The 24942-nt window shown below is 45.9% G+C and overlaps 1 protein-coding gene across 1 annotated transcript in view; it reads left to right on the plus strand.

Annotated features, from left to right (window-relative positions):
• The window catches only part of CPXM2 (carboxypeptidase X, M14 family member 2), a 153313-nt gene that overhangs the window by 125935 nt on the left and 2436 nt on the right, over positions 1–24942 (plus strand). Inside the window, exons 8-13 of the mRNA XM_012453412.3 lie at positions 1735–1858; positions 3741–3937; positions 5294–5473; positions 10803–11100; positions 16221–16360; positions 18840–18939. Of these exons, the coding sequence (XP_012308835.2) occupies positions 1735–1858; positions 3741–3937; positions 5294–5473; positions 10803–11100; positions 16221–16360; positions 18840–18939 (1039 nt within the window). The remainder of the gene's footprint in view (positions 1–1734; positions 1859–3740; positions 3938–5293; positions 5474–10802; positions 11101–16220; positions 16361–18839; positions 18940–24942) is intronic.

Consider the following 24942-nt stretch of genomic DNA (forward strand, 5'->3'; position numbering starts at 1 on the left):
TGACCACAATCAGAGAAGTGGTGACCACAAGAAGAGAGGTAAGAACCACAACCAGGGAAGTGATAACCACAACCAGGGAAGTGATAACCACAACAAAGGAGGTGATGACCACAACCAGGGAAGTGATAACCATAATGAAGGAGGTAATGAGCACAACTAGAGAGGTGATAACCACAACCAGGGAAGTGATAATGATATGAAGGAGATGATAACCATAACTAGAGAGGTGATAACCACAGCCAGGGAGGTGATGATTACAACCAGGGAAGTGATAACCACAACAAAGGAGGTGATGACCACAACCAGGGAAGTGATAACCATAATGAAGGAGGTAATGAGCACAACTAGAGAGGTGATAACCACAACCAGGGAAGTGATAACGATATGAAGGAGATGATAACCATAACTAGAGAGGTGATAACCACAGCCAGGGAGGTGATGATTACAACCAGAGAAGTGATAACCACGACAAGGGAGGTGATGACCACAATTAGGGAGGTGAGAACCACAACAATGAAGGTGAGAACCACAATCAGGATGGTGATAGCCATGGCAATGGAGGTGATGACCATAACCAGGGAAGTGATAACCACAATGAAGGAGGTGATGATCACAACCAGAAAGGTGATAACTACAACCGGGGAGATGATAGCCACAATCAGGGAAGATGTCACCATAACCAGGGAGGTGATAATCACAACCAAGGTGATAGCCACAACCAGGGAGGTAATAGTCACAACTAAGGAAGGTGTGTTAGCTCATTCTCATGCTGCTGTGAAGAAATATCTGAGACTGGGTAGTTTATAAAGAAAAGAGTTTTAATTGACTTGAGTTCTGTGTGGCTGGGGAGGCCTCAGGAAACTTACCATAATGGCAGAAGGCACCTCTTCACAGGGCAGCAGGAGAGAGAATGAGTGCTGAGTGAAGGGGGAAGCCCCTTATAAAACCATCAGATCTCATGAGAACACACTATCATGAGAACAGCATGAGGGAAACCACCCCCATGATTCAATTACCTCCCACTGGGTCCCTTTCATGACACATGGGGATTATGGGAACTACAATTCAAGATGAGTTTTTGGTGGGGGGGACACAGCCAAACCCTATCAGCAAATATCTCAGTCCATTCATGCTAAAATACTGTAAACTGAGTAGCTTATAAATAACAGAAATCTATTCAGAGTTCTGGAGGCTGGAATGTCCAATATTGAGGCACTGGCAGATCTAGTGTCTGGTGAGGGCTCACTCTGGTTCACAAAGGCACTGTCGTGCTGCATCCTCACATGGTAGATGGGCAAACAAGCTCCTTTGGGCCTCTTTTGTAAGGACACTAATCACTTCCTGGAGGGCCCAGCCTTTCATGCATTAGGGATTAGGTTTCACCCTATGGATTTTTGGGGACACAAACATTTGGAGGATAACAAGAGGTGATAGCCACAACCAAAGGGTGCTGAATGTACAGGACCAGGTGGGGTGAATGGCCAGGAGTTTCTTCCTAGCGGGGGTGATGATAGAGCAGGAAGAAAATAGAGCTGGAAGGAAATAGGCATTATCCAAGGGAGAGGGATATAGGAGGGTGTTCTGGGCAGAGGCGATAGCAGCGGGGGTGTGTGGAATGTGGGGGTGCTTGGGGGGCTGTGGAGGAAAGCAAGAGGTGTCTATCTTCTCAGGAGCTCTGTCCTTTTAGAGCATTGTCATCAATGCTTAGAGCCTTTAATTTACTTTCTTTTTCAGTTGATGAAAGTTGTGAATGAAATGTGTCCCAATATCACCAGAATTTACAACATTGGAAAAAGCCACCAGGGCCTGAAGCTGTATGCTGTGGAGATCTCCGATCACCCTGGAGAGCATGAAGTCGGTGAGAAGGACCCCTCTGGGATGCTTGGCCCCTTCGTCTTTGGTACCCATGTAAATAGTTAGGAGACCGTTCACCCTATGAGAAGATTCATGCCACAGGGCATCAGCCGTCCACACCTCAGCTCTCTCATGTAGACAGATTCTGTGCAGGTTGGTTCTGTGAACCACTCATCTTATGATATGGACTATAGTATTATTTACACTGCAAATACCCATCTTTTCTCCAAATGGAGCATATTTCATTCTCTGTTGTTCACCTCTGAACAACAATAGCCAAAGAAGAAAGTGGCTGAGGTGGGCAGGACAGAATTTCCTCCTCCTTCAGGATTTCCTGATCGTTAATGACTCAAATTAGAGCAGCTTCTCCCCCTTCTTAAAAAAACTGAGTTCTACTTTTAGGTATTTCCTGTTTTCAGCCATTTCCCATTCAGTCGCTCCCCAACCTGCCCCTCTACAGGTCAGATGGGCTTCTCTGATTTTCTTTTTGGTAAATCTGGGAGCTCTTTAGAAATCTGCTGATAGATAGGTGCAAAGATTTGTCTAATTTACTCGACTTTAACATTCTTCAAGGTCTCAGGAGGTCCTCTCACGAGTTTATTTTAAATGGCAAAAACTTTATCTGCTGGTAAAATCACATTTCCTTAAAAATAGCTTCGCCAGTGAGGAAAGGAGATGTGTTGTCAGCTGGTGCCCAGCACTAATACCCGCCAGGCCTTAGTCCTTTCTGGTTGCTATAACAAAATCTCAGAGGTTGGGGAATTTCTAAACAACAGAACTTTATTGCTCACAGTTCTGGAGGCTGGTAAGTCCAAAGTCAAGGCACAGGGAGATTCAGTGCCTAGTGAGGGTTGTTTCTCTTAAGACCCCTTCTTGTCTTACATGGCAGGGGCAGAAGGTCAAAAGTGCCTGACTAGTTCTCTGGAGCCCTTTTATCAGAGTAGTAATCTCGTCATCACCTCCTGAAGGCACCACCTCTTTTATTTTTTTCTTTTTTTGGGACAAGGTCTCACTCCATCTCCCAGGCTAGAGTGCAATGACACAATCTTGGCTCATTACAATCTCTGCCTTTCAGGCTCAATCCTCCCACCTCAGCCTCCCGAGTAGCTGGGATTACAGGTGTGCATCACCATGCCCAGATAAATTTTTTTTTTTTTTGGTAGAGTCAAGGTTTCGCTATGTTGCCCAAGCTGGTCTCAAACCCCTGTACTCAAGCCATCTTCCTACCTCGGCCTCCCAAAGTGCTGGGATTATAAATGTGAGCCACTGCACTCAGCCGGCTCCTTCTCTTAATACTCACACTGGATTTTAAGTTCCAACTTACGAATTTTGGGGGAACACATATGTTAAACCATAGCACCCTAAGATTTCAAAAGCTGAGCTTTGAAAGAGAGTATACCTAAAGAAAGCCCCACTCTACACTGGGTCACTGCTGATTTGCCCCGATGGACTAGTTTCTGCTTATATTCATTTGTCTTTGTTAAACTTAATGGGAAGTTATTTTAAGAAAAATAATTACATCCCAAAAGAGAGGACTGATTGCTACGGCTTGTGCTCAACTTGTAAATGTTAAGCTGGAAGCACTGTGTTATTTGATCTGTTCTTGGTAAATAAGAATGGACATTATTACCCTGTGACAGGTGTCATGTCAGATTTTTCTACACATTTTCTTACATACCTGACTCTCTGGGAATAAGACAGTTGTCCTGATGTCATTTTAGAGGTTTATTTGAAAGAACAAATAGGGCTAAAATGGTAAGCTTATATTATTCAAGACTTTCCCCCCAACACAATGTTAGGGGGAAAATGTGTTGTGTATCAACAGATAAGCACCGTTTGGCCCTAAGTGTTTCAACATGAACCTGTGCCTCTGTCTTTGAGTAAAGGTGAGCCTGAGTTCCACTACATCGCGGGGGCCCACGGAAACGAGGTGCTGGGCCGGGAGCTGCTGCTGCTGCTGGTGCAGTTTCTGTGCCAGGAATACTTGGCCCGGAATGCACGCATCATCCGTCTGGTGGAGGAGACGCGGATTCACATCCTCCCCTCGCTCAACCCCGATGGCTACGAGAAGGCATATGAAGGGGTAATGGCCCTGGCCCATCTCACCCAGTGCGACATGGGCAGCCAGGCCCCAGCTCCAGAGTATGCCTGGCCCTAGGGTTATGCAAAATTCCACCTTACGAGCTTTATTCATTTATTTATTTTTGAGTCAGAGTCTCCCTCTGTTGCCCAGGCTGGAGTACAGTGGCATGATCTCAGCTTACTATAACCTCTACCTCCTGGGTTCAAGCGAGTCTCCTGCCTCAGCCTCCTGAGTAGCTGGGATTACAGGTGCCTGCCATCATGCCCAGCTAATTTTTGTATTTTTAGTAGAGAGGAGGTTGGCCAGGCTGGTCTCGAACTCCTGACCTCAGGTAATCTGCCAGCCTTGGCTTCCCAAAGTGCTGGGATTACAGGCATGAGCCACCGTGCCTGGCCACATGAGTTTTATTTTTGAGTGTCTTTGCTGAGTCAGGGAAGCCCACAAGGTTTATCAAAGGTGCAAAGCAGGCATTGAAAATGATGGTGGCCTTGAGAGGTGGACATGCTGACGAATGGGAGGAAGTAAAGATGAACAGCAATATTGCTATATATACAATTATAATGGAGTCCAACAGTAACGCTTTATGTTGGCTGAGCACTTAATCATGGTATGTGTTAGCCTTGATTATTACCTTTAATTTTCTCATCAGTCTTCTGAGGATAGTTGTTTTATTATTATGATATATTTTTTAGATTTTATTTTCCAATTATGATATAGAATGTATAGGTTATAGGTGTGCATAGAATATGCATATGTACAGAATTACGCATAAAGAGAACATAGAGTATAGTTAGTATTATTTGTGTTGTGTATCAATAGTGATACATCACAATACCTGGGATTAAAATGGAAAATTATATTAAAACAGTGGTACCTATCAAATGCAAACTTTACAGTACAGAAATGTGGTTGTGTTTATTACTGCAGATATAGTCATTCAGGAATTTGCATTGCTAAATAGTGAGCCAGAATCATGGGCAGGCAGGGAGAATGCATTACTATGATGGCCGTTGATATTGCAGTGATGAGTTCATCGCTACTCAGAGGTTCAGCTGGCCAGTATAGAAGACAAGAAGGTGGGGGTAGAAGAAGGAGCCTAATGCTTTTTAAGCACTTCCATGTGGCAGGAGTGGTTCTCTGCATTCCCTCTTTGGAGTCATTGGCTGAACTATCACCCACCATATATTAATAGGAGGTTTTTCAATATTCTCCTTTAGATGCCATCTTTGGGTCAAAGGGCATCCAGAGGCTTAGAGACACTCCCCAAGGGGAAGAGGAGATGGATGCATCTCGTATGGTACAGAGTCCGGGCTGTCCTGCAGCCTGTGCATTCTTCACTCTCTAACTTGTCTCCAGGGCTCGGAGCTGGGAGGCTGGTCCCTGGGACGCTGGACCCACGATGGAATTGACATCAACAACAACTTTCCTGATTTAAACACACTACTCTGGGAGGCAGAGGACCGACAGAATGTCCCCAGGAAAGTTCCCAATCACTATATTGCAATCCCTGAATGGTTTCTGTCAGAAAATGCCACGGTGAGTCAAAATACCCCTCATCTGTAAAGCAGCAAAAGGCCAGGCTTAACCCCCATTGATATTTGCAGAGGATATGACATTTAAGAAAGAGACAAAACCATTTTTTTCTTTCATGTTTTTTCCAAAAGCAGGGAAATGTGCTAGGTAATAACTACCTTTTAGGTGGATATTTGGGGAGATTCTTCATAGAAGAGAAATCATTTAACTGTCTCTCTCTCTCTCTCTCTCTCTCTCTCTCTCTCTCTCTTTCTCTCTCTCCTTTCTCTTTTTGAGATGGAATCTTGCTTTGCGGCCAGGCTGGAGTGCAGTGGCATGCTCTCAGCTCACTGCAACCTCTACCTCCCAGACTTAAGCAATTCTTCTGCCTCAGCCTCCTGAGTAAATGGGACTACAGGTGCTCACCATCCCGCCTGGCTAATTTTTGTATTTTTAGGAGAGATGGGATTTCACCATGTTGGCCAGGATGGTCTTGATTTCCTGACTTTGTGATCTGCCTACCTTGGCCTCCCAAAGTGCTGGGATTACAGGCATGAGCCAGAGCAACTGGCCTTAATTAAATTTCTTAACAAGCACATGGAGCTTCAAAAGCAAAACAATCTCTCCTGAATTGCATGTTTCTTACTACCTTTATTATCTTTCTCACTGTTGGTTACATTACTAAGAAATTATCCTTAGCCATCACTGATTGCTTGATATAGCTTATTTTTATTTTAGTACATCCCCTTGGGTTTACTACATGTGGTGTTTCTTTGGAAAGAAAAATGAAATTAGATGAGAAATATTTCCCAAATTTCTTAGGTCTCGTTTTACAAAGAGTGTATTGTAGAAGAAATAATTCTCCCACACCTCTTACTGTCTTTCCTAGCCATCATAGTTGACCTTCTTACCCTTATTTTTTGATCGTAAACATCCTTCAAGAGTTCTACCTTTATTGCTATGTAAGTTAGTGTTAGAGTCAACTGCAGCAATAGAAAAATCAAAATAGGGCCGGGCGTGGTGGCTCACGCCCGTAATCCCAGCACTTTGAGAGGCCAAGGCCGGTGGATCACGAGGTCAAGAGATCGAGACCATCCTGGTCAACATGGTGAAACCCCGTCTCTACTAAAAATACAAAAAATTAGCTGGGCATAGTGGCACGTGCCTGTAATCCCAGCTATTCAGGAAACTGAGGCAGGAGAATTGCCTGAACCCAGGAGGCGGAGGTTGCGGTGAGCCGAGATTGCGCCATTGCACTCCAGCCTGGGTAACAAGAGCGAAACTCCGTCTCAAAAAAAAAGAAAAATCAAAGTAGTGCCTTAACAAGGTAGAAGTTTATTTATTTCTTCACATAAAATCACCTTGGAAGTGAACAATACAGCCAAGTAGAAACCAAGTAATCATCAGAAACCCAGGATTCATCTCTCTCTCTCTGTCTCTAACATGTCAACATGTGACACTCATCTTCAAGGTCATAATCCAGGGTGGCAGCTGGTGCCCTAGATGTCAAGTCTGTGAAGGAACAGGAGAGAAAGGGCTTGGGAAAAAAATGTTCTCTCAGATAATTCAGTTTCCTATAAGCAGTTCTACATAATAATTCTGCTGAACTCTCATTGGCCAGAACTCAGTTGCACATGGTATCAACCACTGCAAGGAAGGCTGGGAAATGCTATATTTTAGACAAGCATATTGCAAACTTTCAGAACAGAACAAAACAAACCACGATTGGACTTCTCTTATTGTGGATTCAAGGGAGCTTAATAGAGGACGGGAGCTCTCCCTTGGCATTCCAGCCCCCAACACAGCACATGTGGGTGCCACTTACTAGAGGAGGAGCAGCAGGGTGGGCTCCTTTAGTGGCTCACAGTACAGGGTCATCCAGGCCCTCATGAAGTGAGCAGTGGGGTGATGAAGACAGACAGCGGCAGTGCTACTTGGTTCAGCTGGGATATCCAAGGGTGCTGATGAGAGAAGGAGAATGGGGAGGCCCCTGAGTCTTCTGTGTTCTAAATCTGCTGTCATGTTTCCCACAGAACCTGTTTTCATTTGTTGTTGTTGTTGTTGTTCACTTGTTTGTTTGTTTTTCCACCTAACATCCTAATGACACCTGGCAAAGTTGAGAATTCAAGCTATGTTATACTTTGGAAAACACTTAGATCAAAATTGGAATTTCGTTGCCAGCTTTCTTAGCCCCTAGGCTGTAAGAGTAAGTAATTGTTTTAGCACAACTGTGCAGAGTCTCTGGATGTTCAGTCTTTGCTTTTAGACTAGAATTTAGTTTTTTGAGCTTGTCTAGAACTACAAGGAGAATTACACAATTCTATTTTCACCAATACTTTTCTTAATTGTGGATAGATTAGATAGATAAGAAATCAGCAAAGATAAAGATTTGAATGACAAGGCTACCAGGCTTGATGTTAGGGACCTATAAGAATTCTATAACCAATGATTAGAGAATATTCTTCTCAATAATCCTGAAACATTTTAAAAAATTGATGATAAACTGGGCTTATGAGGGAAATCTCAACAAATTTCAGAGAATAGAAGTCAGACAGACTTTGGTGTAGTCTCACAAAGATACGATTAAACTAGAAGACTATAATAGGATTAATGAAAATATTATGTATTTAAAAAATAAAAAAACTTCTAAAGAATGGGTCAAAGAAAAAAATACTGGCAACTAAAAAATAATTAGAACTGAATAATAATGAAAATATTACATATTAAAATTTGTGATTACAGCAAAAAATAGTGCTTTAGGGAATTTATAACTTTAAGTTATTATATTGCAAAGGAAGGATGAAAGTTAACTAATTTAAGAAGCTAGCAAAATAAATAACAAAAGAAACCCAAAGAAAGAGATTAATTAAAAAACAAGGGCATTGGGAGGCTGAGGCAGGTGGATCACTTGAGGTCAGGAGTTCAAGACTACCTTGGCCAACATGGTAAAACCCTGTTCCTACTAAGAATACAAAAAATTAGCCAGGCATGGTGATGTACAACTGTGGTCCTAGCTACTTGTGAGGCTGAGGAAGGAGGATCACTTGAACCTGGGAGGTGGTGGTTGCAGTGAGCCAAGATTATGCCACTGCAGTCCAGTCTGGGTGACAGAGTAAGATTCTGTCTCAAAAATAATAAAATAAATAAAAAGCAAGGGCAAAATCAATGAAATGATAGAAAGCAAAGAAATAATATGAAGTGATTTGTCTATAGAAAGGTGTGTTTGATAAAATTTAACAATTACAATAATATTTCATAAGAATTTTGAATATAGCTTTCAGTGTGAGGAAGGCTATTTTAGATAAGAAACAAATAGCATTAATCATAAAAGATTAATAAATTTGACTACATGGAAATAAAAAAGTCTGTTCATCAAAAGATTTGAAAAATTGTAATAAGCTAAAAATTGGAAGAAGTTATTTAAATAAATTATATGACTGAGAAAATTGGAAATTTAAAAGACGAAGAATAATAAATAATAAAAATATGAACAATTCAGTAGAAAAATGACAAAAGGTAAGAAGAGGCAATTCATAGAGGAGGAAACAGAGTTATAAACATGACAGAATATTCTGCCTCACTAGTATGAAGGAAACACAGATGAGAGAACATTATACGTCCGTTGTTTGGCAAAAGTAAACAGTGCTCAGTGTTGGAGGGAATACGGGACAGTGGATCTCTTACGCGTTATGGATGAGTATACATTGGCATAATGATTTTGGAAAATAATTTGGTTACTTTGTAAAGTAGAATATTTCTATATCCTATGCCTTTGTAATTCCATTTCTGGTGATACATGCAAGATAAATTCCAACACATATGTACCAGAAGACAGTTCAAGAAAGTTCAAAGCCATACTGTTCATTATAGCAAAAGACTGAAAATTACCAATGCCCATCATCTAAGAATAGGTTTTAATACATTAAATGACATCTTCATATTGAAGTGAAAAAAGTCTGACAATAGCTTTATTCAACAACAGGATGAATCTGGGAAACACAAAATTGAGGGGAAGGAAAGAAGAAATTGCAGAAGGCAACCAGCAATATAGTTGTGCCCCTCCACCCCTGCCTTTTTTTTTTTTTAGATCAAAAGGCAAATAAAACCAAATGATATATTTTCATGTATACACATATGGGATAAAACAAAAGAGAGAGAATGAGAATCACATCACTTAGGATCCAGTGGCTGCCTCCAAGTGGGCGGCAGGAGGGTGGGTAGGTAGGACGGTGTAGACAGAGCAGAAATTGTTAGTGAGGTCCGGGGTGGGATGATGGCTTCACGGGTGTTTTTCATATGGAAATAAATAGCAGAAGGGGACCAAGCACAGACCAACAGTGATACTGTGTGATGAACTAAGCTCTCTCATTAGTCCAATCCGGGGCCCGTGATGTGTTTAAACAAAAACAACAAAACTTAGTGAATCCCAAGTCCGTTTCGTCCCTTACTCAATTTCCTATACTGCATGGTGAAAGGATTTCCAATGTGTTCTTTGTCATTGTCAATCTTATTGAGATTATCGTCACAGGGATGAGCAATTTATGATAAATACTGGTTTCACTGATCAATGTTTGACCATATCAAACTTTCGAATTTTAGCCTTTAACCTTTCTTTTTTTTCCTTCCTTCCTTTCTCTCTTTCTTTCTTTTCTTTTCTTTCTTTTTCTTTCTCTTTCTTTCTTTTTTCTTTCTTTCTCTTTCTTCTTTCTTTCTTTCTCTGTCTCTCTTTCCTTCCTCCCTCCCTCCCTCCCTTCTCTCTCTCTCTCTCTCTCTCTCTCTCTCTCTCTCTCTCTCTCTCTCTTAAATTTTATTATTAAACAATGTCAAACATGGAGAATTAGGGAGGAAGCTGGCCAGGATTCCCGGGGACCCATCTCAGCTCTGACACTCACCAGTTCCTGTTTCGTCCACATCTTCACTCACTTTCTCCTCCTCCCCCAGATTACTGAAGCCAAACTCAAGCATCATAGCATTTCCTTTGTAAAGATTTCAGTATATATTTCTGAAAAATAAAGGCACTCTTTTACAACCATAAGGTGTTACCATTATTATACCAAAATAAATTATTCCTTAATATTGCCAAGTATCTTGTCAGTGTTCACATTTCCTCTGTTATCATTCCCCACTCCCCAAGGTTGTTTAAATCAAGATCCAAAAAAAGCCCATTGATTTTGACTGGTTTGTGAGTCTTTCTAAGTCTCCTTTACATTTTCCCAGAATTGATTTTGAAATTCTAAACTTTCCTAAGATTATTCCATAAAAGCGCTGCTTTTTTGACTATGTCCCTGTATGACAGCTGGGGAGAGAAAGCAGCTTCCTGCTCATTTAATTTGTCCATTTGGGATGTTCACAGGTGGCTGCCGAGACCAGAGCAGTCATAGCCTGGATGGAAAAAATCCCGTTTGTGCTGGGCGGCAACCTGCAGGGCGGCGAGCTGGTGGTGGCGTACCCCTACGACCTGGTGCGGTCCCCCTGGAAGACGCAGGAACACACCCCTACCCCCGATGACCACGTGTTCCGCTGGCTGGCCTACTCCTACGCCTCCACGCACCGCCTCATGACCGACGCCCGGAGGAGGGTGTGCCACACGGAGGACTTCCAGAAGGAGGAGGGCACCGTCAATGGGGCCTCCTGGCACACCGTCGCTGGAAGTAAGCCTCCACTGGGGGAGAGTGGGCTGCGGCACGGGACGACGCTGCAGGGGTCTCCTCCCGGCCTCCTGGTGTCACTACTGTCCCGAAGTGGCGGCTGCCGTGGTGCAGCACATAGGACATGACAGCACTTTCCAAAGCGCCGCACTCGGGCCCTCCTTCCATCCCGGCCTCAGTCTCATTTTCCAGCCCACAAAGGAGGTAATTAGGGCTGGAGACCCAAATCTGCTGGGCAAGACAGGAAGAAAGGCACAGGGCTGGGGTCTCTGACTCCGTGGCCTGAGCTTCGCTTCCGAGCTATTCAGATTTGCTAGGGTTAGAGATGCGTAAAATTAGACTGAATGGCAATGTTGGACAAAACAAAAAACAAAAAACAAAAACAAAACAGTGAAGGGGTGGAGAGCGTGCTGGTGCTGGCGCTGGAGCCTGCGATTTTCTTGTCTTATTTGTAAGAGCTGTTTTGGTTTTTGTTTGTTTGCTTGTTTTTGGTTGTTGGTTTTTTGTTTGTTTGTTTGTTTGTTTTGAGGCGAGAGTTTTGCTCTTGTTGCCCAGGCTGGAGTGCAATGGTGCAATCTCCGCTCATTGCAACCTCCTCCTCCTGGGTTCAAGCGATTCTCCTGCCTCAGTCTCCCAAGTAGCTGGGCTTACAGGCATGAGCCACCACGCTGGGCTAATTTTGTATTTTTAGTAGAGATGGAGTTTTTCCATGTTGGTCATGCTGGTCTCCAACTTCCAACCTCAGGTGATCCGCCTGTCTCGCCCTCCCAAAGTGCTGGGATTACAGGCACGAGTCGCTTTGCCCAGCCAAGAGCTGTTCTTACCTTGGGTGATGTCCTGTGCTGTAAACCCACAGAGGGCACCAGGCATTCATCTCAGCTCAGCTGTGAAGGGACTCTGAGCTACAGGGGTATCCTGAGACTGGACCTGTGGTGAGGGCGGTTCCCTTCATTACCTGCTGTCCTCCAGTGGCCAGCAGTCGGCCCGTCACACTCATAACCACAGCCTGCGGTCCACAACAACTGGGTGTAGCATGGGGAATATGAGGCATTGCTCCTGGCATCCACTCAGGACTGCAGAGGCTCCCAGGAGAGACTGCAGGGATTCCCTCACAGCAGCCAGGGGGCCCATCATCCACGTGTCAGGACAAGCACTTTGTTTCCTGTCTCAGGGCTGTTCCCTAACCCAGGAGGGTTGAGGCTGTCTCATTCCTGCAGTTCCGCTGCAGGACCCCAGTCATAAGGCTTCATGCTTATTTCCTTCACTTTGTGAGAGTTGGTCAAGCCAATGATGAATTTGTAAACTATTTTCACATCAGGCTGGGGGTTCAAATCCCACTCTGTCGCTTAGTTGCTGTGTGATGCAGGGCCAGTTACTTAACCTCTCTGAACCCTTGCTTGCACTTTTTCATTTGTAAAAATGGGCATGATGGCTAGGCGCAGTGACTTATGCCTGTAATCCCAGCACTTTGGGAGGCCTTGGAGTTGGGAGTTCAAAACCAGCCCGGCCAACATGGTGAAACCCTGTCTCTACTAAAGATACAACAAATTAGCCAGGTGTGGTGGCGCGTGCCTGTAATCCCAGCTACTCAGGAAGCTGAGGTAGGAGAATTGCTTGAACCTGGGAGGTGGAGGTTTCAGTGAGCTGAGATCGCACCATTGCACTCCAGCCTGGGCAACAAGAGTGAAACTCCGTCTCAAAAAAAAAATTTAAAAAGGGGCATGATGATGAAGAGGAGGAGGAGGAAGATGGTGGTGGTAGTACCAGCTCCGTCTTGGAAGCTGTGAGGATTACACAAGTGGAAGATGTGTTCAACGTGTGGCTCACAGAGGCAGTCCTGATAAGTTCCCATCCCCTGCGGACTCCCCTCTGTGCGGTAACACGGCGGCTGTGAAACCTCATATGAGCATATCCTTATTGTCAGTTTCACTCCACTAATAAGCTTTAATACTATTTGACTTTGTTAGAAACTCACTTTTCAAGTATGTTCCCACCCTTGGGAAAAGAAAAGCCGAGACCAGAGCACAAGCAGAAATACTTGCTTCTGTGGCCATTTTAAGACATGTACGGAAAGCTTGCGGGTTTTGCCTGGTACAGACCAAGCAGAGGCATTTTATTTAAATCCATCACGGTTTTACCTTGTAGGAAATAAATAAAAAATGCGAATCTCTATCTATCAATAAAATTTCCTAAAGGCAAAAAGCATTCTTGCTTTTCAAGTTTTTAGCCTAAAAAATCCATCTACAAAAAGCTTGAAGTAAAATACCTGTTTATTTGTTATGGCTGCTGTGACTAAACCGGGCGTGGGCACACCTGGAGTCCCCGGTGTTGGTCACTAGTAACATTTTGCCAGGTTGGCTGCCACACAATCACATAGGTAGCGTTTGATGTTTTTTCTATCAATTATATTTTCCATTATTTCTGGGACTTGGCAGCAGAGCCATGTGGTAGTTCGAGCCTTTTTAATCATTTATCTTCCTGACAGTGTGATGAAGTATGCAGTTGATTGCTTTGTAGATTAATGAAATGTGACTTGTAATTTCCTTCCCTCCCCCTCCCTCTCTTCTTCACCTTTTTGTTCCATTTTTTCTCACTCATTAGCTGTGCCCTGCCAGGCACTAGTTAATGGGGAATGTCCCATTTGAAAACAAGGGTCAATACATTTTGAAATGCATCGTTTGGAGAGTGTGTGCTTTCACTCCAGACTCCTGTGAGCCTTGCCGTTCCTGCAGCCCTGCACCTTCTCCTCCACAGCGAACGCAGGTGTTGTGGTCGCGTCAGATGCACAGAGCTGTAAGGAATACGGCTGTGCCTTCCCTGCTGAAGCTGGTGACAAGAGAAGGGTGCCAGTCAGGGAGAGAACACAGAGGAGCGTCTCACCACCCCGGCCAGAATCGAAGGCTTGTGAAGAACTGTCTGGGGCACATCGTGGGCTTTTGTTCACACACCTCAGGCAGGAAGTAGCATTTTGCTTCTGAAGCCCTTCTCTGGCCACGTATTCTCAGCAAGTGGACAAGTTCTGGAAGGCTGGTGGGCAGCAGCAAGACAGCGTGGCCTAAGCTTCTCCACCTCCCTCTGGTTTCTTATTTTGCCAGTTCTTCTAAAGCTTCCTGTGCTCTGAAGACACATATTGCAAAATGGCAGGCTCACTCCAGAATGTTTGAATATCACATTTATTTCCATGCTAATGAGGACTAAAAGGGTGGAAGTAAAGATCATTTTATGTGCAGAGAGCTGTTCAGCCCTCCTGGAAAGCTGGAACCTGTGCTCACCGGTGGTTTCTTGCCCTCTGGCCTTCTTGCGCTCTCTGTAATTCCATACTGCGGGTTTGACCGAAGGAACTTTGACCAACCTCCTTCAGTGAGACCAGGCGCCATGTAGAGGATTTTCCATTTGACTTGGCTCCGTCCCACCCTTTTTATTCCACTGCCCTCACTACAAACACGCTCACTGTCATCACAGGCATGATCAGAGGCCCATTGCTGATGACATGTGAGTGGTGTGAATCTGGAATCGGGTAGAATCTGTATACTTGATGCCATGTTGCTTCGGAGTTCAGTGACTAGGCAGCAGATTGATAGAGTTGCTCTTGACACCCCAAAGCCATGGTTTTGAGAGTGAACATTGCAGGAGAGGGTTCCTTCTCACGCACTAAGTGAGAAGGAAGCAAAGTTGTCCGAGGAACACAGCACTCCTGCTTTCTGTGACCCTGACCCTAGAACCCAGGGAGGGCTGATCAGAGGGGCCTTCTGCTGGGTGAGTCGCGCAGAGCCAGCTTGCTAATCATCATCCTGTTCAAACGCAAAAATGCTGGGAAGGAAGTCAGTGGTACTTCATGCCATCAAACACTCATTTATTTATTTCACAAACGTTGGATAGGATAGTGGGCGGAATGGTGGCCTCCGCAGAAGATAATGTGTGCTTTCTAAAACCCCACACCTGGGAATGTTAGCTTATTTGGAAAACGAACCTTAGCAGGTATAATTATATTCAGGGTCTCCAGATGGGGTCACCCTGTGTTACCTGGATGGGCCTTAAGATCAGTGGGAAGTGTCCTTGTAAGGGACAGAAGAAAGACAGAAGAAGAGGAGAAGCCATATGAAGGTGGGGACAGAGAGCTGAGTGGTGTGGCCTCAAGACGAGGAACACCTGGGGCCCCCAGAAGCTGCAAGAGGAAAGGAAGAACCCTCCCTTAGAGGCTTTGGAGAGACCACAAACACCTTGATTTCAGACTTCTGGCCTCTGGGACTGTGAGAGGATAAATTTCTGTTGCTTTAATCCAACCATTTGGTGGTAATTTGTATTATAATGGTGGCCCTAGGAAGTGAGTCCAGACACCAGTTACGTGTCAGGCTGGGGCTTCCTATCCTGCTATAGTCATGCCAGGAAGCAGAAGGCTTGTCTGCTTTCAGGCGTACTGGGAGCATGGGTTTGCCTACGAGTCTATTCAGAGCCATGAGCAAGGACATGCAGACGTGGGCCCATACCTCAACTCTGGCCCTTTCCAGACGCATGCATGATCCTGTGTACGATTCTTCCCATTCTCAACCTCAATTTTCTCATTCGTGACATTGTGCTGTGCTGCCTACCTCTGCTAGGTTTGGGGTGAAAATTAAGTGACCTAATGGCTGCAGAGGGCTTAGAACAGATCCTGGCTTATGGGAGGCACTCGGCAAACAGTAATATTTATTATTTCGCGATTTTTGGAATCAAAATAGAAGACCGTCCTCGAGCTACAGTGGAGACAGCGTAACTGTAGAGACGAACTTAACCAAACACTTAAAACCTGTCGCGTTCATGAACGATAGCTTTACTCCAAAAGCGGAGTGTTAAACTTTTTTACTTTAAATAAAGTTTTATCTAAAAAGCACTTATTCAGTTCTTCTTTTGTCAAAGATACCCTTCCGTGTGTCTGTCCTCACCACAAACCGTTCCAACTGCATCTTCTCTAATGCACACTCATTTGCTCTAATGCACATTTTTGTCTATAGTCGATACTCGATACCTCCCTGCTTAAACAAGGCCTTATGAATGTTCTTCAACATCCCTGCTGTCCCCTGTACCCCATTCCCCAGCGCCATTGAGTATTGTTCAGTTAAAGTGTTGTCCGGTTGGCTTGGCAGGTCTGAACGATTTCAGCTACCTTCACACAAACTGCTTCGAACTGTCCATCTACGTGGGCTGTGATAAATACCCACATGAGAGCCAGCTGCCCGAGGAGTGGGAGAATAACCGGGAATCTCTGATCGTGTTCATGGAGCAGGTATATTGTGGGCGTGTGGCTGGGATGAGGGGGACTAGCTGGGGGATGAGGCCGCCGAGGTGGCTGAAAGCATGGGATGGAATTAATGCTTCAGACCTTGGCCATCATCCTGGGCCGGCCACAGTGCTGCGAGGAGCCACTGTGTGTTGACACTTGAGTAGACCTCAGAAAAGAGAGCTCTAAATCAATGGCCATTGCCCCTACTGGCCTGGAGCAAGTGGCACTGGTTCCTGACCTCTCTGATGCTGCCCTGCAGGGAACAGGTGCTCATGTGTTAGAGTCAATGTGCCCTGGTCCCTTGCCTCAGTCTGCTGCAGCTGCCATCACAAAACACCACAGACCAGATGGCTTACAAGGCAGATGTTGATTTTCTTGCAGCTCCTGAGGCCGTAAGTCTGAAACCAAGCCTCCCTCAGGGTTGGTGTCCTCAGAGGCTTGTCTCCTTGGCTGCCATCTCGCCACCTCTTCGTGCGGTGGTCATCCCTCTGTGCGTATGCCTCTGTGCATGACTCCAAATTCCCTCTTGTTAGGAGGATGCCACCTTCACAGCCTCATTTTCACTTCATTACCTCTAAAGGCCCCATCTCTAAATAGTCACATTCTGAGATTCTGGGATTAGGGCTTCAACATATGAATTTGGGGGCCAGGGTGGGGTGGGGACACAATTGAGTCCCTAATACCCTCCCAGGCCTTCAGAGCCATTGTTGCAGGTGACAGGGGTGAATGAGCTGGGAGCAGCTTTAACAAGTGCCTCTGGGTTCTGCTGCCCAGCTGGGAACCTTGAACACCTCGCTGCCATAGGCTCTCAAGGACACATCCATCTTGCAGCCTTAGTGAATTAACCGGTTCTAGTTCTGCAACTAAGCAAACAATATCCATGCTGCACTAAAGAACAGTCTAACTGGAAACCAACGGTATAAACAGAAACAAGTGCTGAGCCTCGGGGCTCCTGCTCTTTGTGTTAATTCTGACTCTACCTTAACTTCCATCCATTAGGAAGTAAGACCCTGGGGCTGGACACTAGGTTCCCCTTCCATGGGGTTGTATACATCAGTCAGAAAGCGCATTCAGCCAATGGCTTGGGCTGGCACCTTTGGCTACACTTCTGCACAGGGGGCAGAGGTTGGTACCAGGATTTAGCATCTGAGTCTGTCTCATGAGGGTCTTGGGAGACTCAGCCCCCAGTGAGCTTCCCTGACACAGAAGGGTGTGAGTCTGTTTTTCCTTCTTAGGGAAATCCTCACCCAAGGAATTCCTGTCCCCACCCTGGAATTTTGTAAGGGAAAGCTCTGTTTCTTTTGCATCTATGTAAAGAGAAGGCCTTGACTGTAACAACCTAATCAGTCTTAAGTAATGATGCCATTTAGCCGAAAGGCCTTCTGTGGATAAAATGCCCAGTCCTAAATATATGTATAAAGTCATTGGTAATGATGGAATGTCACCTTGGACGGGCACAGCATTCTACAGGTGGGGAAACTGAGACGTAAGGTTCGAGTGCATCGCATGACACAACTAAGTCATCGGAAGGGTCTATGCATGGAGTTGTCATCTTATAGGGAGGTTTCTTTGATTCTTTTCTTTCCCCTCTGATTTTTAAGTCAGCACTTCCAATAAAGTCAAAATAAATGTGCCTGTAAAAATTAAATTTCAGTTTTTAGTAAATGTGTTTCTGTGAACCATCTCAGATTCTAATATTTTTTAAGCCTCTGGAAATTCTAATGGAAGACCTTCTGGTGCAAGAACCCAAAAGATGCAGAAGTTTACATTCCAAGTCCACACAGACCCGGGCGAGCCTATAACCCGAGGACTCCTGTTTTGCTAAAAGAGAATTTAATTGTTTTTTTTTTTTCTCTTGAGGACTCCTATTTTTCTAAAAGAGAATTTAATTGTTTTTTTTTCTCTTCTTTTCTCCTTTCTCCTTTCCCCTACTTCCCACTTAGCCCTTTTTGAAATGCAAAATAACCTGTCACTTCCCCCTCAGCAGACATTCCCTGCAGGGCAAGCTCATCTGTGCTCCAAGGCAGATCGCCCACCTCCAGGGGCTGGCCTCAGAAAGCTTGCCTGTGGGCCACTTTTGCAACTTTTTTCTGCCCAGGAAGGTGCCAACTCAACTTTCTGGTAGATAAGACACCAGGCTAGCAGGGAGACCCTTGGCCTTGCTCCATAACCCACTCCCCCATAAAAGGGGCAAAAATCTGGTTTTTGCGCCAAAGGAGAAGTGGCACATTTTAAAGCAGGACACTTCCCCAAGGCTAGCTTCTGAAATAAGTTCACTTTTCTTACACCAAGACCTGGCTCTTGTTAATTGAACCCTGCAATGCAGCAAGCAATGAACCTGCTTTTTGGCTTTGAGATGTGGTGCTGTGTGAGTTCTTGGTGGGAACGGGCCAATGGCGAGTGGACAGCCCACTCTCGGTTGTGCCACTGGTGTCCAGAGCTGGTTGGTGGCCTCACCTTGTGTCTCATGTTCGCTGAGCAGGTTCATCGTGGCATCAAAGGCTTGGTGAGAGATTCACATGGAAAAGGAATCCCAAATGCCGTTATCTCCGTAGAAGGCGTTAACCATGACATCCGAACAGGTAACAGCAGATGTGTACAGACTGCCTCTTGGTAAGAAATATCCATTTTTTGAGGTGTTTTAATTGGGTTGCAATCATGAAATGACTGCCAGAAATGTCTTACTCAGAGCCAAATTAGAGTCTCCTTCCTCTAAATTTCCCACTTTTCAAGAGACCCTTGAAAGGGAGGTTTTTAGCCTATGCTTCCTGGTTGCTCTCTGTGCCTTTCACAGGATGGTCATGCGGCAGCCAGCTGACCTCCAGGTGCCGTGGAAGTTTCTAAGGAGTTGAAGAGGCAGCTCTGTTTCTACAGAGTTGTTGCATCTGCAGGCAGCTTAGCTCTCAGACCAGATGAAATGTGGCCTGTGCCCCTGTGCCCATGAGCGCAGAGGTTTCAGGGAGGGAGGGAGCTAGGCTGTGCCCAAGAGGGACTAGCTGTAGGCTGGGCAGCTTGTGGAGGGGTGGAGAGTTCGAAGGCGCCAGTGGTGAGAGGACAGCTAGAGGGGTGGGTTGGACTGGCCTTAAGTGCCCCTCCAGAGAGGATGCAATTTTTCCATTAAAGCACAGGAAATCACTGAGCATGTCTTAGGAAGACTCAAGTATCTGTAATGCTGTAATGTGAAGGGCAGGATAAGAATAGCAGTAACAATAAACTCTGTTAAAAGCTTTCTTGTATCAACTGCGTCATTCCTCACATAAGATGTATTTTTCTTGATGCTGTCATTAGAAGAGAAAATGCGACAGGGAGACTCAGCTTCCACTCACTGGAAGGGATGAATGTCTGGTGGTGGTAACTAGTCAGGGCTAGCACACGTGACTCCCTTTTGAATAGATGGTAGACAATTCTAGGAACTTGGATAATCTGAGGGTCAGAGGATGATCTCTGAAAGGCAGTGCTGACATGTTATTCCAATTCTCTTTGCTATAGAAGAAAAGAAATTGTAAGACCCCGGGTTTTATAAACCAAATTCAGTTTCCAGTTCCTAAAATGCCAAAACAATCTCCCATTTTAAAATGCACGTACGAAGTGGCCATGCCACGTCAGGACAGCAGAAGGCTGCCCTAGATCACTCAGCAACGGCAGGAACAAGGCGCTGCTCCCCACACAATCTGTTCTCAGAGAACTCGCGTGCATGCCTTCTCTCTGTTGTTTTCATTTAATCTTTTTGAGGGACACAGGCCATTCTCTCCCACTTATTCAGGTGAAAAACAGAAGCTGGAGGAGGGTAGTGACCCGCTGATGGTTAAAGGGGTGAGTGGAGTTTGGCTTCAGGTCTCTGACCCCCAGGTGGGCTGGAAGATGCCCTGCAGGTACCCCTCAGGGTCCCGGAGGACTCTGCCCTGTTCTTTGCTGGTTAGAAAGTGATATGAAAACAAAGGTGCTTGACAAGTCCACGTTTTCCCTTTTGTGCCACAGGGCTGTCATCACCTGGGATGCCCCACTTAAAACTGAAAATGCTGTGTCCCACTCCCCACCCTTGTCCTAGGCAAACAGGGCTGATGGTCCCACGATCTGGCTCCCCATTGCTCCTTGTGGACTGACAGCCACACAGGGGGTCATCACTGCGGTGCCTCTGCCCACTTGAACCTTCTTCTCTGTGGGGTCCCTGGGTTCCTATCTCCTCCCTTTCAGGTCTTTGCTCAGACGTCACCATCTCAGTGCAGCCAGTCCTGACCCCCATGAGCATGGCACACCTCCTCGCTGCCCTGCTGATCCCTCTTACCTGCGCCAACTTTGTGCCTTTCCTGTGGCACGTCTCCCTCCTGACATACCATGCAGCAGGCTCGTGGGTGCTGTGCTTGTTATTTGTTTCTGCCTCTTAGCCCCCACGAGGTCAGGAGCCCCTGACTGTCGTCTTGGTTTGTTCCTCAGTGTATTACGAGCACCCTGCCTGGCTTCCGAGCAGTGGATGCTCTATAAATACTTGTTGATGAATGGGCGGATGGACAGTACACGATGTTCCAGCATTACGCAGTGAGTGGCGGAGCTATGATTTGAGCCAAGCACTGGAGACTTCAAATCTGGTGCTCCTTCCTTTATTTCCGTGCCATTTCTCTGGAACAGGGAGGAGCGGCCCCTTCTCTGAACACTGTTCCCATGATCCTCTTGTGCCAACAAAAGATCTCATTCCACCTGCCGGGAAGCAGACTTGGGAACGTTAGGATGAGGTGAGGCTGGGGTTCAGACCTGGCCCATGTACCCTTCATTGCCAGGCTCCCTAGCAGTGGGCCTGGCATAAAAGGCCAATTATTTAAATGGGTAAAATGTATCTGAAATGCCACGAAAGAGTAGATTGCTGTGTAAGGCCATAAATTGCATTTTTCCCACCTGGTTACTGATTTCTTTGCTCAATAATATTTTCTGACCATTCCTACCATTTGTCCCTGATCTTATAGCCATGAACCATGAGGTTTCACACCGAATGCTACTGAATTTTGTACATAGTAGCCCCTCATTGGTGCTCATTTTTTCGTGTATTTATTCATCATTCCTTCATTAATTCAGCAAACATAGATTGCATAGCTGTAATGCGCTAGAGACCACGCAGCGTGCTGGCGATTGTTGGGCGTGAAAGGATATGTGATGTGGTTCTGCATAGGATTTGTATTTTAAACATTACAAATGAAGCTCCTTTGAAATGACAATTTTTTTGTTATTGTTGTTTGTTTTTTTGAGATGTAGTCTCGCTTTGTCACCCAGGCTGGAGTGCAATGGCACGGTCTCGGCTCACTGCAACCTCCGCCTCCCGGGTTCAACCGACCCTCCTGCCTCAGCCTCCCAAGTAGCTGGGAACACAGGAGCCTACCACCACGCCTGGCCAATTTTTGCATTTTTAGCAGAGATGGGGTTTCACCATGTTGGCCTGGCTGGTCTCGAACTCCTGACCTCATGATCAGCCCGCCTCAGCCTCTCAAAGTGCTGGGATTACAGGCGTGAGCCACCGCGCTTGGCCTGAAATGACAATTCTAAAGAAGCCTAGAACATTCCTTGGACTATTTAGTGCTTTGGTCGCAATGTGAGAAAACGTGAGGGTTTTGAACTGAGTAGGAGATAAAAAGGCCCTGTGGCCCCATAAGCCAAGATAGAATATTTTGTCTAATGGGCGCTGAGTTTGAAGCCTCTGCAATCAAGGAGACGATTTTGATGAGCTAATGGGAAATGCATCTCCCTCCCTTGATTTCCCCTCTATAAATAATTTCCCAGTGTGCTCTCATGACAGATAAACTCCATACTTTACACATGGCTCTTTATTTTGTTTCAGAATCTTTCGGTTTCTTCAAGAAAAGCTCTGAATTTGCTTTGATTTCTGTCTGAGGTTTATGTGATGTGACAAGTTTTATTTCAGGATGGATCTTGCATAAAATAAACAGAGGTATTAAATGTAATTCCACAGGGAGGGAAGCTGGTAGGAATGCTTTTAGTTAGATGCATGTCAGTATGTTGGCCAGACACCTGCTCACCGTTCCACACGCCTGTCCTTTGCTTGGTGGGTACTGACTCGACCTGCTTGTCCGTGGACATCTGTGGGCCTGAGTTGCCCCTTCTGCTCATGCGTGCCCAGGATGCCCGCTATGTGTTGATTTCCACTGCGGCTCCCTAGCAGGCTCACCCTGAACACAGACTTGACCACTCAGGGGGACAGCAGCCCAACACTGCGTCCCCTGCTTTTCATAGTGTGAGTGATTCCGGACTGTTCCAGTGGCTAGAGACAGAAGTGGAAAAGATGAGAGCCTGAAGGAAGATGTGGGGAAAACAGTCAAGAACTGAGGAGAGCGTGCCCTGCCAGGCTGATGAGGGCATCAGCAGGTCCGTGTCTCAGCAGTAGAAACTTCCAGATTACAGGGCCAATGCCCCTCATTCCGGCTGTGTGAACCTACAGACAGTCCGATTGTTGTAGTCATTCTTTTGACCTTTCTTATTGAGCTTCCACTGTGCACCAGACTAGAAATACTGCGGTGAACAAAACAAGTATGGCCTCTAAAAGCACATATTGTAGTGAGGGAGACCTAGAAATCATTCGAAAGGAAAATTTAAAAGTTCACTGCACGCTGTGATCAGTGCCATGAAAAAAATAAATCAAGTGACATTTATAAACAGGTGGGAAAGCCAAGGAAGGGTCCCTCCCTAACGGGACATATGCAGGCTGGCCTTTAGAAGGAATAGCATTCCAATTGGAGGGAACAGTAATTACAAAGGCTCAGAGTCAAGAATGAAGGAACAAAAGGAAGCCTTGTGTGGCTGGAGTGAGGCTGCTGGGAGCAGCGGAGTGCAATAATGTGGAAGGGGCCCGCAGGAGCTGTGCTGAGTTTTGCGCTAAGCACTGAGCCCTGATCTGAATGGTGTGAACCCGCAGGCTCACAGGAACACTGTCTGCACCTGCTTGTTTCTTTCTCCTCAAAAATTCATGAGTTGTATCTGAATTTTCTTTGAGGGCTTACCTAACAGGGCTACAAGGAGAGAACAAATTTCTTGAAAATTAGTAAGAATAGCTTTCATTATTAAAAACAAACTCTAGGCATTTAAATGGAATCTTGCAAGACCTGACTTTACAAAGGGTGAAAGGAAGTTGACCTGGCACAGGAGTTGGAAACAGTAGTGGGAACAGTATATGCAAAACCCAGAGGTGTGAGATGTGTGTGTCCTGAGACACCACTGCAAGGCACTCAGCATGGCTGGAACAAAGGGGTGTGAGATGCCATAGGGGAGGGCAGGGACTGGGACCCCATGAGCTCGGGCCAGCCAAGGACTTTGGATTTCATCACCATGTGACCCTGTGATCACGGCAGGTTTAGGGAGTAAGCACCGTGATGTGTATAAGGAGGCCAGCAACAGCACCGAGGGTGGATTAGGGTGGAGGCAGGGAGGGCTTCTTCTGGCTTTTGTGGGGACAAGGGGAATCACAAAGACTTCTTATTAGAAACATGAACTTGAGCCCGTTATGCTGATAACCGTTAATTGTGGTTTCTTTTGCTTCTCAGCTTACTGAACACCTCCCTTGGTGAGAACCTGGGCTGCCCCTTCCCTGGGGTGTTTAATCTCCAAGTGTCATTGAGTCAGGTGCTGCCACTGGGAGGTCTGCTTCCAGGGGCCTCCGATGCCCAGACCCCACAACGGGTGTTGGCAGGGGCAGGCTCTCGGCCTTAACTAATCCCTTCTGAGCACCCTCGATAGTTGAGACTTAATAATGCTCTGCTTCTCAGGCCGGTAAGCCACGTGCTCTCCTGGTGGCTCACTTCTCTCCAGCGCATTCAGATGAACCAGTGTTCAGCTGAGTGAGACCTGTTTGGTGTTCAATACAGGAGGATAAATGGCATGCTGAGCGCAGAAGAGGAAAACACAGGCTCTTCAGGCGCCTGTAGCTTTAACACAGGGCCGAGGTGGGAAGCGGAGGCCGTTTCCACTCTCAAGGACGTGCTGCTTGGCAGCAGGGGAAGGGGAGAGGATGGGGAGGGCACGTAAAGGAGGTGGCTCCCTCAGGCTTGCCAGGGACTGTGGGAGCCCTGAGAGGTCTCCAAAGCAAAGACAAACGTTGCTGTGAGGCACAAGTCACCTGATTGCATAATTCAGCCTGCTCTGTGTGCTCCTGAGAAGGTATGAAGTGGCATTTTATTTAGTTGAAGACCTCGCCATTTCACTAAAGGAAGACCCAGGGCACAGCACCAAAGAGCCGCCCACCTGCACATGTACCCGGCCTCTAAGATGGAGTCCTGTTTCCCATTCAGCTCCTTTGTGATGTACATGTGGCCAGCGACTGCCTCCACATTTCATCTCCCGTCACATGCTGTGCTCCTGGGAGCTCACTGTGTTGCACAGCGTGTCTCAGATGAATCGGGATTAGAATGTGCATGACTTCACCATGATGCTTCAAAGGGTTAATATATCTGCGTATGTGGGAGACAGCTATTTACAGGCACACACATACATAGTTTTCTTCTATCCCTTCGAAGACTTCAGGACGTGCTAAGACAAGCAAACCTTGTCTAAGGCCTACTTAGTACTTGATCAAACCCAGCCTTTTCTCT

This window comes from Aotus nancymaae, unplaced genomic scaffold (genome assembly GCF_030222135.1).
Source record: "Aotus nancymaae isolate 86718 unplaced genomic scaffold, 86718_ANA_hifiasm-v0.15.2.pri h1tg000010l, whole genome shotgun sequence".
Taxonomy (NCBI): domain Eukaryota; kingdom Metazoa; phylum Chordata; class Mammalia; order Primates; family Aotidae; genus Aotus; species Aotus nancymaae.